General features: G+C 34.8%; 2 protein-coding genes across 14 annotated transcripts in view; both read right to left on the bottom strand.

Moving 5' to 3' along the window:
* The window catches only part of DIAPH2 (diaphanous related formin 2), a 1,391,236-nt gene that overhangs the window by 1,167,556 nt on the left and 206,103 nt on the right, over positions 1-17,577 (bottom strand). For all 13 annotated transcript variants that reach the window (XR_014834656.1, XR_014834653.1, XR_014834654.1 and 10 more), the window contains one exon: positions 10,915-11,054. Coding sequence is in view for 9 of the 13 variants with exons in the window: in XM_085006645.1 (XP_084862771.1) it covers positions 10,915-11,054 (140 nt within the window). In the remaining 4 variants the exon portion in view is untranslated. The remainder of the gene's footprint in view (positions 1-10,914; positions 11,055-17,577) is intronic.
* RPA4 (replication protein A4) lies at positions 8,509-9,592 on the bottom strand. The gene is given in 4 exon segments (XM_085006651.1): positions 8,509-8,796; positions 8,798-9,164; positions 9,167-9,236; positions 9,239-9,592. Coding segments are annotated over 4 exon segments (717 nt in total). The 5' UTR covers positions 9,362-9,592; the 3' UTR covers positions 8,509-8,639.

The raw sequence follows: 17,577 nt of genomic DNA, 5'->3' as shown, positions 1-17,577 counted from the left end.
ATTCTGCCTGAATTTCTATAACATTTTCTCCTACTAAAATAATACTTCAGAAATTTGAATCAGTATTGCCTGTTCCCATGTTCTTTTTTTTGAAAATAATAGAGGACACATAACTCTGGTTTGGTCCTATTATGAGATATAATATTGGATCTTCCTTAAATTAAAATTCTGTTTTGAAGCTAATATTATAAAATTAAAATCCAATGTCACTGAATATTTAAAGAACCAACTTAGCTAAATGAGCGAATATGGTTGCTGTTAAAGCAAACTGTTGACAAAGATTTTAAAAGAAAGCATAAAGTTTGACAAAACTGCTCTGAATTTACTATTTTCTATTCTATGTAAAAATGTACTAGAGTCTTGTAAAATGATGTATGCATTTGAACTTGCATTTGAAAGTTAAAGTGAACAAATTTAAAATACCACCCTGCTTTCACAATACTGCACATAATACTGCCTTATGAGATGTGTTCACAATTTTAAGTCCTGTTCACATTTCTGCACTATAAAAAATTGTCCTCATTATTCTGTTTTTCATAGGTAGTCCAACACAAAATGTTCTAAGAGTATTGATCTGCACCTAACCTTATATTAACTTTGTAAGTGGTGTCAGCTGCTTTGCCAAGCTTTTAATAAGTTTAATACAGGCTGTTCAAGTAGTTATTAACACTCATAACTCAGAAAGTACTTTCTTTTCCTAATTTGTATTACTGTCAAGAGTCGGCTATTTTCATTACGATGATTATGTTCGAATGCATATTAATGTGCTAGAAAAAATATTTTAAATCTAATGGGAAGTTAGAAAACATCAAGTAAAAACAAATACACCAGAGGTAATGCAAATAACTACATATACAGAAACTCTGAAAAATATTTTAGCTGTTTTTACCTGCTCGAAAACATTGGCTGAGGAAGCTATGGTCACAGAAAGGAATATACACACTGTGCCATGAATCTGGCAGATAACGAAGATTCCAAGTGAAACAGAAAAAACAGTTTCCTAGTCGGGTAAAATACCCTTCAAGCTATAAAGCAATTTCAACGACAACTCTGAAAGAATTCTACACAATCACAACTCTCATACTATTCTTCAAACCAGTATTTGTTGTTTTTGTCATGTGTTGAGAAAGCTTAGTGACAATGATTTATTGCTACACCTTTCTTTGGATCTTCATAAAATGTATTGCCAAATACCTATACATTGTGTAATGGGTTGGCTGGGAATAAATTTGTCCAAAGTCACTGGTCACTTCTCAGCAGGCACTGCTTCCTCTCATAAATTTTAGTAAAGGAATATGGACAGCAATCTGTAAATAACATAGTTCTCATTCTGAAACACACAGACCACTCTTATGTGCAAAATCTAACACAATCTGTGATGGCAGATTGGGATTTACTTTATAGTCGAAACTCATGGATTTTTAGGGTGTTAAATAGAGTTGTAAACATTCTATTTCATTAACTCACCATGCAACCATAAAAAGATCATTGTGGAAAGCATGCTACATTGTCTGTAGCTGATGAATATGGTTCAAGTCAAACCAATAGGTTTCATTCCTGTGTGGAGGATGTTAGCTCCATTCTTTTTCTCTGATTACATCTAAAAATGCATGGCCACAAAATAGAGCCAGATTAATGCAAATTCATTCTTACTGCCAGAGAAGCATAGGTTGTTATTGATGGTGGGTCAATATCTACATCAAATCACACATTACTGTATATAAATTACACCATACCTGCCATCATGAAACAAATAAGAGGACAGGAGGGTCCCTTCCCTAGAAGAGTCTAAAATCTAAATGAGAAAAGCAAACATACATGCATGAAACTATTGCAGTTCCTGTTGTGGCGCAGTGGTTAATGAATCCGACTAGGAACCATGAGGTTGCGGGTCCAATCCCTGGCCTTGCTCAGTGGGTTAAGGATCCCACGTTGCCGGGGCTCCGGTGTAGGCCGGCGGCTACAACTCCGATTTGACCCCTAGCCTGGGAACCTCCATGTGCCCTGGGAGCGACCCTAGAAAAGGCAAAAAGACATGCATGAAACTATTATAGAGCATAAGCAGGTGCAGATGAATGTATACAGTATAAAATAAACACTGAAGGAATGTACAATAAGGGAGTGATTTGGAATAAGGCCAGTTAATGATGGTTTATAAAAGGGACTTTTTGATCCCTGGCCTGGAAACTTCCACATGCAACAGGCATGGTCAAAAAAGGGAGGAGGGGGGATTTTAAAATAAGCAAATAATAATATAATTAAATTACTTTCTTAGAGCCTTTATTATCTGAGTGATTAAAGTCTGTATGAATTTGAAAGCCATGACTCCATATGGTATTCTGAGATGACTGTGCTCTGAGAATATTTAGTAAAGCTATTAGTGTATGTGTGTTTGTATATTTATTATTTTACTAGGAGCCGAACAAAAAGAGACCAGTTAAAACTGTGATACGGAAGGAAATCAGCCACGAGTACACAAATGCTCATATTCTACCAAATATCAGCTTTGGAAAATAGTTATGTAACAGAGACTCAGAAGCTGCTTCCTTCAATATGTTAAAGGAAACTATAAATACCTGTCTGGAATTGGTTAAATATACTTACAATTTCAAGAAAATAATGGAACGCTAGGAAATGTTTTAGTCTTATGGAAGAACATTTTTCTCACTCTTCAAAATCATATCTAAACAATAATCTAGTTCCTATAGCTAAAGTAAGAGGATTGGAACTAAGCAAAAGAAAACACAGAACATAGAAAGGCTCCAGTCTCATTTACATATGGAAAAACCTAGGCCCAAAGAGTTCACTGATTGGACTAAGGTCATAGAGAATAAGAAATCAAGGACTGGAAATCAGATCTCAGGACAAGCAGCCTAGTGGTACTCTATCATAGAATGTGCTCTCTTACTCCCTCTCTGAATTTCTTCGTATACAGAAAAAAATTCGTTATACAGAGAACAAGACTAACAAAATTTAATTTCATTAACGATGGTTCTACATAAGGAAAAGTTCTATAAGTAGTACATGGTTCTACTCTTTCAAAAATTCCGGGCTATTTTATGTTTTTACCTTGACAGAATTTAACTTATTTAATTTTGTTACATTAGTGTTTTTAAGGGTAATTTTCTTTTGCATGATTGTAGTGGGTTGAATGGTATCTATCCAGAACCTCAGACAGAATATGACCTTATTTGGAAATAGAGTCTTTGCAGATGTAATCAAGGGAAGGATGGACATAACATCATACTGGATTAGGGTGGGTCCTAAATCAAATTATTCTTTTTTTTTTTGAGTGTTTACTTTCTGTTGGTTTTCAGATACATTTAGAAAGCTGATAATCGGAGTTCCCGTCGTGGCGCAGTGGTTAACGAATCCGACTAGGAACCATGAGGTTGCGGGTTCGGTCCCTGCCCTTGCTCAGTGGGTTAACGATCCGGCGTTGCCATGAGCTGTGGTGTAGGTTGCAGACGCGGCTCGGATCCAGCGTTGCTGTGGCTCTGGCGTAGGCTGGTGGCTACAGCTCCGATTCAACCCCTAGCCTGGGAACCTCCATATGCCGCAGGAGCGGCCCAAGAAATAGCAACCAAAAAAAAAAAAAAAAAAAAAAAAAAAGAAAGCTGATAATCAAATTAGCTATTTTCTTAGCATTACTTTAGATACAGTAATTTAGCTCCAAGCATAAATGGTCACTTTGTTACATTGTTTTTTTTAATCAGTTAGATATCCCCTACCACAATTAATTTATTGTGATAATGAATTCATTGATTTACATTTTACCAACAAGTCTTTTTTATTTGCCTCCCTCTCCCTCACCAAAGACAAACCTGGCTCAACTGTAGACAGTCACCTGACCAGTGGTGTGGCAAGCACTGAAGTGGGCCTGTAGGCTGAGATGGCCTGGCATGAAAAGCTTTTCCAGAGTAAAAACAAATGGGAACCAGAGTTTCCCCATTAAGAATTTGAAATGGGGAATATAGGAAAGGCCAGGCAGTTACTTTCAGGAAAAGAAGCAGACTCAGGTAGAGTCCAAGTTCATAATGGAACAAATTGGAGAGATGCAACATGAATTTCTGCTGCTGAGTTGAAGACGACTCATGACCAAAATACTAAGGTTCTAGGACTACTTTGGGATGTCAAATGACCTTCCATGTCTGCCTCCATGATATATAGCTATACGGCTGTCTCTACAATTGCTGTGACATTTCTCGCTCTTTTACTGCAACATATAACATGGACTCTCTGCTTCTACTCAGAGTAATCCTTCAAAAAATCTAGGTCAGTGTATTACTCTCCTAAAAACCTTCTAACAGGTTCCCAGCTCAATCAGAGCAGGGGAGCCAAAGTCCTACCAATGGCTCACAATTCTCTGCCTCCAGCCACACTGGCCTCTTTGACATTCCAGGAACAGGCCAAGCATTTGCTCTTGCTATTTCCTGTTTCTAACAATGTTCTTCCTCCAATGGACAAATAATTCAAACCCACACTTCCTTTAGATCTCTGCTCACATATAACTAAAGTCAAGGAGGCCTCCACTGACCATATGATATAAAACAGCAACATTCCCTCTTCAAAACAGATCTCACCCTGACGTCTTAGGTGTATGGTGTTTTTGTTTTGTTTTTTGTTTTGTTTTGTTTTGTTTTAGTATCTGACTTCTCTTACTAGAATGTAAATTCCATACAAACAGGCCCAAATGGATAAGAACTGATTTATTTATGGGATAATTATCTGCTATAAAGAAAAACAAACTACATAATATTAGTGCTATTCACTGAACTGCTCCAAACTAAGGTATAATCAAAAAAATAATAATAGTAAAAAAATTAATTTATCATAAAATGGTAAATTGGAATAAATATAACATGGATGGCATTTGAATTACTAAAGGTATCATCCATAATGTATAGAACAAAGAAGTCCCAAATTTCACTACACAGAGCCCTGAGGTCATAAGAAAAGGACTTTTCAATGTGATTATATATATTAAGACAGTTCATTTCAAATAATAAAAGCATTGGTTTCTAGAAAATATAGAAATTCTCGACAAGTATAATAAAATAAAGTTTTGTTTCTTAAACTGCTAGATAAATACACAGGTGTTTTTATATTCTCCTTTATATTTTTGCTGAAATATTTTACAGTGTTTTAATTCACGTCAGGCAAATTTTAAGGAAAGAACTGAAGTAAAGATTTAGTATGTGAAATGAATGAAAAGAGACTATTTTAAAATATTTTCCTTACTGTGAGATAATATGAAGAAATGGTTAAACACCCAGGCTCTGGCATGGAACCTTAGATCTGACACTATCCATGAAACACTAAAATGGAACAAATTACTTAAACTTTCTGAGCCTCAAGCTCCTCAAGTATAAAATGAGAATATTAATAATAATAATAATAATAATGACTTCCTGGTCATTATTTCAAGATCTTAGAATATTTCCTGGGGGACAGTAAATGATATATATTTGTGTTTCTTGGTATTATTTTACAAATGTTTTTAAAGGTGCCTATAGGGCATCCAGGAAGACATTTGGAGACAGAGTCTGAATTTCAAGAGAATAGTCTGAGCTGGAAATATAAATCCAGGCATCACAACGACATACACACATACTCTCTGTCTTAGAACAATGCCTAGCAGATAATAAGTACTATACAAACGTTAAAATATTAAGTATTATTTTTAATAATCATTTCAGAAGTCAATTAAATTTAAGCTTATTAAAATGAAAGTTAACACTTAAATACATATAATCAGTGCTCACTAAAGGTTTAATGACTGAAAATAATTCTCAGTGGTTACCTTTTATGATTCGTCATTATGAAAAGTTATCAGAAATTGTAAAAAATAAAAGAATTTATATTTCTCATATTACACTTAAGACACAAATCTAAATTTAGTAGGTAAAACTATTACTAACAATTGTGACAACAATATTAGCTCTGACGTGAAAAAATTTTCAAATTTATTTATTCAGTTCATTTAGAATCAAGTTCAATATAAATACATACACTTTATACGCTTATAAGCCATAGAAAAATCTGATTCAAATCAACAATTATGTTCTTCAGGCTCCTCGGACTTAAAAATCCCTGACCAAAATATTCAACAGTATTTCCCCAGGATTTCTAATCTTATACTCAAAAGGTCTGGCTCACATACAGGGCAGGACTCTGTGCAATGGCCAAGTTTATTCACCATCTAAATAAAATTGAAAAAGAAGTCTACATGCCAGGTAGGTAAAAATGAATTTTAAATATCTGCTACCCCTAACATGCATGAAATATGCATATATAAGACAATGAGGCAATTGTTTTCTGCCTCAAAATATTTGTTGATTTCCATTCACATCGGAGCTAGACCTACTTACTATTCTTCCACTGCAGTCCAATTACCTGCAGCAGAATCCCAGTAAAGCACAAGAAGAATTAGGGGAAAGAGGTGCTAGGGTAATTAACAAAGCTAAAAAGTACCCCAAGGAACAAAGACGAAGGACAGTTCCCCTCAAAGAATGGGTGAGGTAGTGGGGGTGGTCCCTATCCTTAAATTCAGGTATACATATTGCAACATACCAGTTCCCAGGCACAAAGGAGGCAAAGGCAGCCAAAAGGGCTCTTGGGGGCAGGGTTGCTATTTTCCTAGTTCTGAAAGAATATTGCCAGAGTGAGGGGAAAAGTGGCTACTCATCCAATCACCAATTGAGTCAATTCTGACAATTAGGAAAGTGACCTATACATATCAAATTCTAATCTCAGGGTTCCTGCCTTTGTATAAGTGATACTGCAAAAGAATAGTATGTCTCTTAGACTCTTTCTTTGTGCACTGAGATTCTGAGGAAGAAACATGCCCCTCATCTGTAAGTATGATTTTCCGCAGGGCAGGCAATCTTTTCAATAAGTAGTGGTTCAGAATTTCTTATGTTTATGAAGATGAGAATTTGGGAAGATGTGTGATAATATAAATAATAAACAGGTATGTAGCATGTTAACCATTTGTGCTTTTTAAAAGTGTCATTTATGATTTCTTTGCTTTTGAAAAGAAGAAAAGTTAAGTTTTTGCCTTAGGAGGCTTAAGAATTGGTGATAAGTTTTCCTAAGAACTGGCAAAGAGAGGCCACATTCTGACAGTATAGATTGCTAGCAATGGTGCATTTAAAAGATTTTTCTGGTTTTGCACCTTTTCATGATTAAGACAAGTAATATTTTTCTCTTCTACCTATCTGAATGAATACATATATTTTTTCTACTAATGTAACATAACTACTAATTTAAAAGATAACATCTTCAGCATATATACAATTGAGTGCTTGCTTTATTCAGTTATTTAAAAGCCTCACATAATTATTACAACCTATACTAGAATGTATTTATTACAACTACAATATGTTATTAATATCATAGAACAATTATTCTGGATAATAATATTAATATTCAAAAGCAAAATACTTTTCAAATGAATTAGAAAAAATCAGCCAGGTAAGTAAAGATTTTGCAAAACTATTTTAATAAAATGTTTGAATAAATTGTGGTTAACATGCTAGGCTTAATAATATTCCTATAAATACTTTTTGTTTGTCTAACTTATAAAAATAACACCTTTGTATACATAAAACAGAGCATTTAGTATTATAGATAATTCATAAGAACATGAAACTTACATAAAGTCTGACATGGGTGTTAAAATGCAACTACAAGAAATTGTACTTTAATCCAAATATCATCATATTGTATTGGAAATAATCATTAATCATATTTTAAGAAAAAAGTAGTCAAAGCTGACTGCCATTTAACATGGCACAATCATATCTTTTAAAAAACATAAACCAGGAGTTCCCGTCGTGGCGCAGTGGTTAACGAATCCGACTAGGAACCATGAGGTTGCGGGTTCGGTCCCTGCCCTTGCTCAGTGGGTTAACGATCCAGCGTTGCCATGAGCTGTGGTGTAGGTTGCAGACGCGGCTCGGATCCTGCGTTGCTGTGGCTCTGACGTAGGCCGGTGGCTACAGCTCCGATTGGACCCCTAGCCTGGGAACCTCCATATGCCGCGGGAGCGGCCCAAGAAATAACAAAAAGACAAAAAAAAAAAAAAACATAAACCAATGCTAATAAGAGCAAATCAATCAATGAACATTTGAACTGGGTACTTGAATTCATAAATTGCTTTCTTTAGCACATCTGAATTAATTACTATATTTAACAAGAGATAATATGACTATAATACACTAAATTCAAACTACAGATCATAAATATAATGTAAAAACAGAATTTTTTAAATCACACCTTGCTTCTTGACTGCATCTAATAAGCAGTTGTCTCAGAAAAATAAGTTCCCATGCAACTAAATAATTTTCAAATTTTTCTGTAAACCACCCCCCACCCCCATTCATCCATCCAGGAATGTTTTAATTTGCTTGCTGGTAAATCCTATAGAAAAGCCAGTCAATTTATCCATCTCCCTCTGAGCTTCAAATAGAGTTAGAAAAACAGAAAAGTTCAAAGCAGCTGTTACAGCCTTGAGGTTCCAAAGGATGCCAGTTGCGATCTTTTGTTCAAAAAAAATCTACTTCCTGAAAGTCAGAGTCAAACTCAGCCACAACTGGAGGCAGTGTCTTCGGAAAATGAAATAATGTTTTGCTGCTTCAATCAGCAAATTTAAAGTGCTTGCCATCCACAGTGGGGTAGATGTGGCCCTCGACAGTCAGATAATCTATGGCTTGCTTGATGGTTCTGATGCTCAGGTTGCGAAGCTCCCTCTGGAGCGCATCGATGCTCTGGCCTTCCTATTGAGGACACCTCCTTCTGAGCCTCATCCATCTCTGATGGAGTGACAAGGGCACTTTACCTAGAGGCCAATTGGTGGGCTTTATCCAGCATCAAGTGTGCATTGACCATTTATAGAATATGTGTGGTGAACTCATTCATGTCTTCTATAACACGGATTTTCACCACGTCAATGCTCTTCACTTCCTCAGAATATTTGAGGATATTGAACACTTTAGCATATATTCCCACTGGAAGCAAAGCCATCCTCTGCTTTGCTTTATCTCTGCTGACCCACTTGTGGACCTCGACAGGCTTTGCGGTCATATCATCAAACTTGGAATGAATGTAGTTTGCAGCCCTCTCTGCCTGTCTGGTCATCCCCACAATAGAGACCTGGGAACCTCGATTCCCCTAATCTTGAAGACATTATCAACCAGAGTGGAGGTGAGCATCTGGTTCACACAACAAGGTATATAATACCTTGGATTTGGACCCTAAATTGAAGAGCTACCCTGCCCTGAGGCGGTGGGTCGTTGCTTCCTCTGGCTCCACAAGAGGCAGAGATGCTGCCAAAGCTCCCAAATCCACTCTTACTCATTTTAAGGACAGCTCCAGCAGACGAGGAGGTGGGGTTTTGACTCTGATCAGGAAGTTCCGCAGATGGCTTGGAGTTATAGCTTGGGCTGCCGCGAAAGCTGGGTCTGTGACCACACAAGTAGCCCCGCACAACAATAGAGCCAATCAGCTGCCAGGATGCAGCTGATTCTAGCCAATCAGAACCTGGCCTCAGAATTCTTCTGAGAAGTCTGGCAGTTACTCTGCTACATTTTTAAAGATCCACTTGTAACTTCAAACCTTTCCCGCTATCTTTATAAAAATAAATTTTACTACCCTCTTCCACAACGCTTCATTCCTAAATGTCATGACTTCTGTACTCCCTTCTCAAAGATTCATTTATTCACTCTTCCATTAACCGTTCAACAGAAATTTCCAGACCAAGAAGTTCACTATAGGTTGCGTGTGGCAGCGGCGCAGGGCAGCTGGCAGGTACAACTGAGGGCAACATGTTTATTGTCGTCAAAGAACTCACACCCTTGATCAAATCATTAAAACCAGAAGCGTGCTGATAAAAATGGCAAAACGGCCACCTCTGAAAAATTATCATATTCAAACACAAGTCATATCCTACCATTACGCTTTAAATTTTTTTTTTTTTTTTTTGGAGAATTACACTTTCCCCATTCTGCCAAATGCATTACAGGTAAAAATAAATAGTATAGTGTACTTCAATTTATATATAAATTCAAATGGAACAACTAAGCTCTAAGTTATTTTCAAGGCCCTGTGGATAAGTCAGGAAGAACAAGATGTGAGCCCCATCATATATAAGGAAAAACAAGAATAAAATCAAAATACAGTTTCTACATGCTTTTATCCAGTAATTTCTGAACTCAAGATTTTAGTAATTGTGTAAATAGATCCCATAATATTTTTAAATTACATTGAAAATCTATTTTTCCTTATAAAAAACATTTTATTTTAGGTATAATTCATTTAAAGCCTTGTTCTTAATAAAAGAATGTCAGTTATTAGAATCCACCATTGACAAGAACTCCTCCTTAAAAATCTTTTGTTCCTTCATAACTTACATGTATAAATTTTTGAGGATTTATATTTTCCTATTTCTTTTTATTGGTTAAAATAATTTCTGCTATTCCAAATTACAGAAATGTGTGGATAATATATATCTGAAACTTATACGATGTAAAATTATATTTACTTTTCAAGTTAAAAAGTAGCATCATAGGGCAAACACAATATGTTCTACAAATAAACATATAATTGTTATCCGAGTACAGATTTTCATATAAACATGGATATTTAACTTGTAGATCCATATTTTATATAATGAAAGAGTACTTAGCCATTGGAGTAATATTTGTATTCTTAAAATTGCACATTATTAGAGATCAGATTGATTCTATTTTTTAATGTTCACAACCTCATAATTAGACATTGTTTTCTTATTAGCGAATATCACACTTCTGGTCAAGAAATCTTGAGGTTACAATGATGTAACTGGTTATATTCCCGACACTTATATACAGTACGAACTGTATAAATTATACCAAAACAGTAAAAAGCACTTACCTTACAGGATTGCTGGTTAAAGAAACCCTCAGAGATTCTAGGCAGTTAAGAAGTTTCTCATCTGAAATACCAGATCGTAATTCATGAACATACTCTTGTGAAGACAGGGTGCACTCATGTTTGCTGTTTTTCAGCCCTCCCTATGAAAAAAGATAATATTTTAGATAAACAACAGGTTTTTCAAAAAACATTTAAATAAAATAATGCATAGAATATGCAAATATTTTACTAGATAAAAATGTGTGCAGAGGGCCCAGTGCTTAAAAACTCTTGGTTATAGAACTGACATGGTAAAATCGTGTTGTGTATATCTCAATACTCTCTTCAGCCTCATTTAAAAGAAAATTACACTGATGGTTTTCATAACCTGAACAGAATATGGACTCGAGTGGCATAAAGTATCACTGACAGGAATTCTTAAATTTACAATATCCATGTATTAGGATTAACATTAGCTGGTCCTCCTTAACCCACAAGATGAACATTCAGAAATTATCTTATTAATTTTCCTAGTTAAGATATTTACATTCTATTCTACAAAACACAATGAACAAAATTTAATGCAAAACATTACACATAACTCAGCTCTATTGAAATATGTCAGTATATCAGCCTATTTCAAAAACAAAGTGAAAATAGTTATTAAAACAATAGTCTCCAATCAGCAGGTTAGTTAACACATTAGTCAAAGTAATCACCAATTCCCAACTATTCCTTCCAAAGTGTGTTACTCCCAAACTATAGATTAATCTTAAAAAGTCATTAAATGTGTTTATCTGATAGTGACAAGTTTTTAGTTTAATTTCCAATGTACATGGGGTTATTTCTAGAACTCATTATCTCATCACAACTCCTTAGCTTCATCACCTTGCCTTAACTATGTAAGTAGTTTGGAGAAAAGACTGGGAGAAAAACATCATCAACATACTCATTTTACTAATAACTCATAGTTTCACATTCTAGACATACATAATCATAACTGCCCCTTTCCTATATTACAAATGTATCTGCCTGAATTAAAATTCTAGCTTGAGTCCCATTTTGTAAGTTCATATGAATTACTCTCAGTTTATGCTAAGTATCTAAGCTAGAAGTGAATTTTTTCTCCAATTTCATAGAAGTCATCATCAGAGAATATAGAATTTAAAAAAGAACAATATGTTAATAATGAGAAATAGATTCCCTAGGGTTTCATACTATTTGGCTTTTTATTGAGAATGCCTTCTGATATAGAAATTGTCAATCATGTGTAATATCTGAATTTTTTAAATTCCATTAAATAGTAAATGTTTAAAGTCTTTAAATGATAAAGTCTCATGTATAGGAACTCCATTCCCTTATGCCACTGTGGCACTATCACTATTACAGCACTTAGGACACTGAAACAGAGGGCATTATTTGTCTGTCTTCTAGAATGGGAGCTCCATGTATGCCAAGTATCTAACACAGTGACTGAGTTTAGTGAGCCTCAACAAAAGTGTGCTGTTATTGAATCTGTCCATAACAATTTTAGAACAAGGAATACAATTTCATACATTTTGCTCCCATGTTTTGTGTAATGGCCACTGACTTGATTTTTCTTGCTTTGGTGGGATATACAGTAGATACCAAGTAAGTCTACTAAATGAGTCACCACGATAGATGGTTCAGTAAGTAAAACCATCACTGAAATCATTTCCACATTTCTGTAATTTATTTGCCCATCTCTTAAGGCTACAATTCATAAGAGCCAGTAAACATTTATTGTATAAAATGTTTCAGATCTGCTGTCACATTCCACTTTCATATGATCCATAAATGAATTTTATTAATTAATGAATGACAAGGCCCTACCAATCCTTCCCTGAAGATTTATATAGAGAGCTTATTCCTGTAGAATGACCTTTGCATTGACTGTTTTCTCTGCCTCTGATCTCTTCATTACTGGATCTCATCTTTAAGTCTCAGCCCAAGAGTCTTCCCCCTGCACACTGTACTTATCATAACAACATCATTTTAAATCTCATTTATCTTAAAATAGCTTTATATAAGTTTATCTTATTGAGCACTTTACTTGTTTACTGTCCTTCTCATTAAAACATAAGCTCCAGGAAGCCTGCCTATCTTGTTCACTCGTTCTAGATCTTAACACAGGGCTTTGAACATAATAAGAACTCAATACATATTTCTTGACTACATAATGGATATATGGATGGTCAATAACCAAATGAGTGAGGGATTGATGAGTTTCAAAATATTGAAGCTTCCAAATTCACTTGAGTTTTGCTTCAGAATATTACCGTTCTGAGACAATTCATTACAATATATTCAGTGATATTACTATAGAACAGTTAAATTTAGACAGTATATGGTATACTAGGGATGCTCAAATTGCCACTGGGAATGAATCATGTCCCCATCACTTACCTTCCAGGTAATCTTTGAGAAGGCAACTGAACTGATCTCTATAAATTTTTTTGCTCATCTGTGGTATTGGAGTAATAAACACCTCCACCTCATATTTGTTATAAAGATTAAGATAATTGGCATTTAGATAACAGGTATTTCTTGTGTGGTGTCTCAGAGTAAGGTGTTCAGAAAATGTTAGTTCTATTCTTCTACATGGTTGTTGGTGAGATATTCTTTAGGAAACAATGGGGCCAGCCCATCACCTTGGGTCTGACCCCTCCCCCAAATCTTAGAAATAGATTTAAATTTTATAATAGAGGACACTCTGGGTAATAACAGATGGAAGTAAAGAATCTAATATGGAGCAAGACAGAAAATATATAACTTTATAGAACAAATGCCTTCTAGCAAGCTTAGAAAGACTTGGGGATTTTAACATTAGTTCATATTTGAAAATTATGAAACACTATAACATGGAAAGGCTGTACTGGTCCTTAAAGACAAGCTCTTCCGATACCCTCACTACATAAGTTGAGAATCAAGTTGATTTCCCAAGTTCATGTAATTAGTAAGAGAATAAATCACTAACATTCTGATCCTTGGGTTACTTCTTTTTCTATATCACTTTTCTCAATATTGAGTAAAAATTAAAGTAAAAAGTATTTAATTCTGAAATCTCTAGTACACAATATCAAAGTATCTTCATCATAATCAATATGGTACAACACAATATTAAAGAAATCACATAAAAAATGGTGCAATAAATTAAACTAATTCTCACTATATTTAATAGGGCTGTAATATAAGAATAGCTTATTATTAACATCATGTCCTGATATTGAACAAAGGAAACAACTAGATAATGGATGGATAATAATGGAAATTTTAATTAGCTGCTCTGTATGAGATTAATGAAAATTACCAGTGTGCCCATTTGATCTTTAAAAAATAATGCAGACAAAGTTAGCAATTAGCATACATCATGCTATTCCAAAGATAGGTGAACAAAAAGCTTTCCTAATTTGAAACTATTCCTTAATTTGAAAATCATTAGGATGGAGATACTCGTCAGTGTGACAATGTTTGTATTATTCTAACACAGTACACAAAGAATCAAAAGAAGCTTTGGACCAGTTTAATAATCATAATCACGCTTCTCTGATTAAAAAAAAAAAAAGAAGTTAGTATCAGAACCAGACACACAATATTATTAAAAAGAACAATTTTAATTTGCAGTGGAGATACCACTTCTGATTTTAAATTGACTTGGTCTTTAAATTGACCTGTCATTCTTTAATGTAAATACAGATTTGCTTATAACTTGAGGAAGAGGCTACATAGTTCTCAACTGTAAAGGTATCTTGCTGCAGACAGCAGGGAAACACTATTGATTGTACACAGGTCTTTTCAACTACAGTGTGCACACAAATAGCAATTACTATCAGTAGTATCATCTTCAAATAGGAAAAAAAATATTGTTGTGAAAACAGTAATAGCATTACTGTTATTGACCATGATTTATAAACCCTAATGTAGTCAGGTTTCTTTGGCTACTATAATCAAGTGAATTTTTTATCTTTCATTGCAATTCTCTGAAAAAGCAATGTTATAGATTAACAAATTTAGAATTATATCTACAAAGGTCCACAGTGTTGTTTTTGAGAGGCACCTATGAGTTGAATCTCATACTGAGTGAAATGAGCCAGAAAGACAAAGACAAATACCATATGATATCACTTATAACTGGAATCTAATATCCAGCACAAATGAACATCTCCTCAGAAAAGAAAATCATGGACTTGGAGAAGAGACTTGTGGCTGCCTGATGGGAAGGGGAGGGAGTGGGAGGGATCGGGAGCTTGGGCTTATCAGACACAACTTAGAATAGATTTACAAGGAGATCCTGCTAAGTAGCATTGAGAACTTTGTCTAGATACTCATGTTGCAACAGAACAAAGGGTGGGGAAAAAATGTAATTGTAATGTATACATGTAAGGATAACTTGATCCCCTTGCTATACAGTGGGAAAATTTTTTTAAAAATTTTTAAAAAAAAAAGCATAAAAAAATTGAAAAACCATTTTCCTCATCATCAGTTCCTTGAGTTCCAGTAGAAAAAGGAAACAAGCAACAAGTGCCTGCGCCAAGTGGATCTACCTATTTATTTTAAGGGTGATGTATTTGGTTGTCTATACAAAGCTGAATATATTACTGCACCTTTAGAGGGCTTCTCTCTAATTATATAAGAAAAACATCTCATAAGGGAAAGTTATTATAGTTACATAATTAATTTATCCCCAAAATGTAAGTTACTTCAAAATAAATATAACAATATTTCAAATAATTTTATATACAACTTACAATGAAAATTCATTTAATTGCATGAAAATTATAGTGTAAAATATACTATATATTATCAACTCAGGGTTTGTAAGATTAAAAACCTACACAAAACATTAGTACTGTGAGTAAATTCATATACTGTCACTTCCCACTGCAGGACATGGTTTAAAATATAGTCCTGGAGTTCCCGTCTTGGCGCAGTGGTTAACGAATCCGACTAGGAACCATGAGATTGCGGGTTCGGTCCCTGCCCTTGCTCAGTGGGTTAACGATCCGGCGTTGCCATGAGCTGTGGTGTAGGTTGCAGACGCGGCTCGGATCCCGCGTTGCTGTGGCTCTGGCGTAGGCCGGTGGCTACAGCTCCGATTGGACCCCTAGCCTGGGAACCTCCATATGCCGCGGGAGCGGCCCAAGAAATAGCAACAACAACAACAACAACAACAACAACAAAGATAAAAAAGACAAAAAAAAATATATAGTCCTTTTCAGAGGGTGAAAATAATATGCGAAATGAGAACATATCCTACCACTAAGCAGAATAACATCTGCATTATGGTCCCAGAAGGAAAATAGAGAAGGGGCCAAAAAAAAAAAAAAAAAAAAAAAACAATTATTTGAAGAAATAATGGCTGAAAACTTCCTGAATCTGTAAAAAGAAACAGATATCCAGGTCTAGGAAGCCCAGAGAGATCCAAATAATATGAACCCAAAGAGAAATGCATCAAGATGTACTAAAATTAAAATGTTTAAAGAATGAAGAGAGATTCTTAAGAGCAGAAAGAGAAAAGCAGATTATGACTAAGGAAATCAGATAAGGTTATCAGCAGATTTTTTTTTATATAGAAACTTTATAGGCCAGAAGGGAGTAGCAAGACATATTCATAATGCTGAACAAAAAGACCTAAATGTGAGACCAAAAACCATAAAACTTCTAGAAGAAAACATAGACAGTACAGACTTTGACACAGGTATTAGCAATATTTGGGGGAACCTGTCTCCTCAGGCAAGGGAAATAAGAGCCAAAATAAACAAATGGGACTCAATCAAAATTTTTGCATCAACAAAATGAAACAGCAACCTACTGAATGTGAGAAGATATCTGCAAATGATATGTCTGCTAAGAGGTTAATATCCAAAACATATAAAGAACTCATACCAACTTATATCAAAAAACCAAAGAACCCAATTAAAAATTAGCAGAGGATTTGAACATTTTCACAAAGAAGATATACAGATGACCAAAAAGCACATTAAAAGATGCTCAACATCACTAATCACCAGGAAAATGCAAATCAAAACCACAATAAGATTATCACCTCATCCTTGTCAGAATGGCTATTAGCAAAAAAAAAAAAAAAAACAAAATAACAGTGTGTTGGTGAAGACTTGGAAATAAGGGAACCATTGTACACGATTGGTGGTGCAGCCACTACAGAAAAAAGTATGGAGCTTCCTCAAAAATTTAGAAATAGAATTACCCTATGATCCAGCAATTCCACTCCTGGATATATATATATCCAAAGAAAATGAAAACACTAATTCTAAAAGATATATATAGCCCTATGTTCATTGCAGCACTATTTATAATAGCCAAGATAGAGAAGCAACCTGAGTGTCTATTGATAGATGAATAAAGAAGATGTACACCATACACACACACAAGAATATAACACAGGCACTAAAAAAAAGAATGAACTCTTGCCACAGCCACAACATAGTTGGTCCTAGAGGGTACTATATTAAGTGAAATAAGTCAGAAAAGAAAGACAAATACTGTATGATTTCACTGGTGTGTGGAATCTGAAAAGCAAAACAAAAACATACTCATAGATAACAGAGAGCAAACTGATGGTTGTCAGGAGAGGGTGGGTAGGAAGACAGGCAAAATAGGTAAAGGGGATCAAGAGGTGTAATATAAGAGGATAATTACTCT

Source organism: Sus scrofa, chromosome X (assembly GCF_054392235.1).
Source record: "Sus scrofa isolate SSC_HxYL_T2T_F1_AM1 chromosome X, Sscrofa_HxYL_maternal_Yorkshire_Landrace_v2.0, whole genome shotgun sequence".
Classification (NCBI taxonomy): domain Eukaryota; kingdom Metazoa; phylum Chordata; class Mammalia; order Artiodactyla; family Suidae; genus Sus; species Sus scrofa.
Note: the sequence above shows the minus strand (reverse complement) of the source record. Positions and strands in the feature narration are given on the sequence as shown.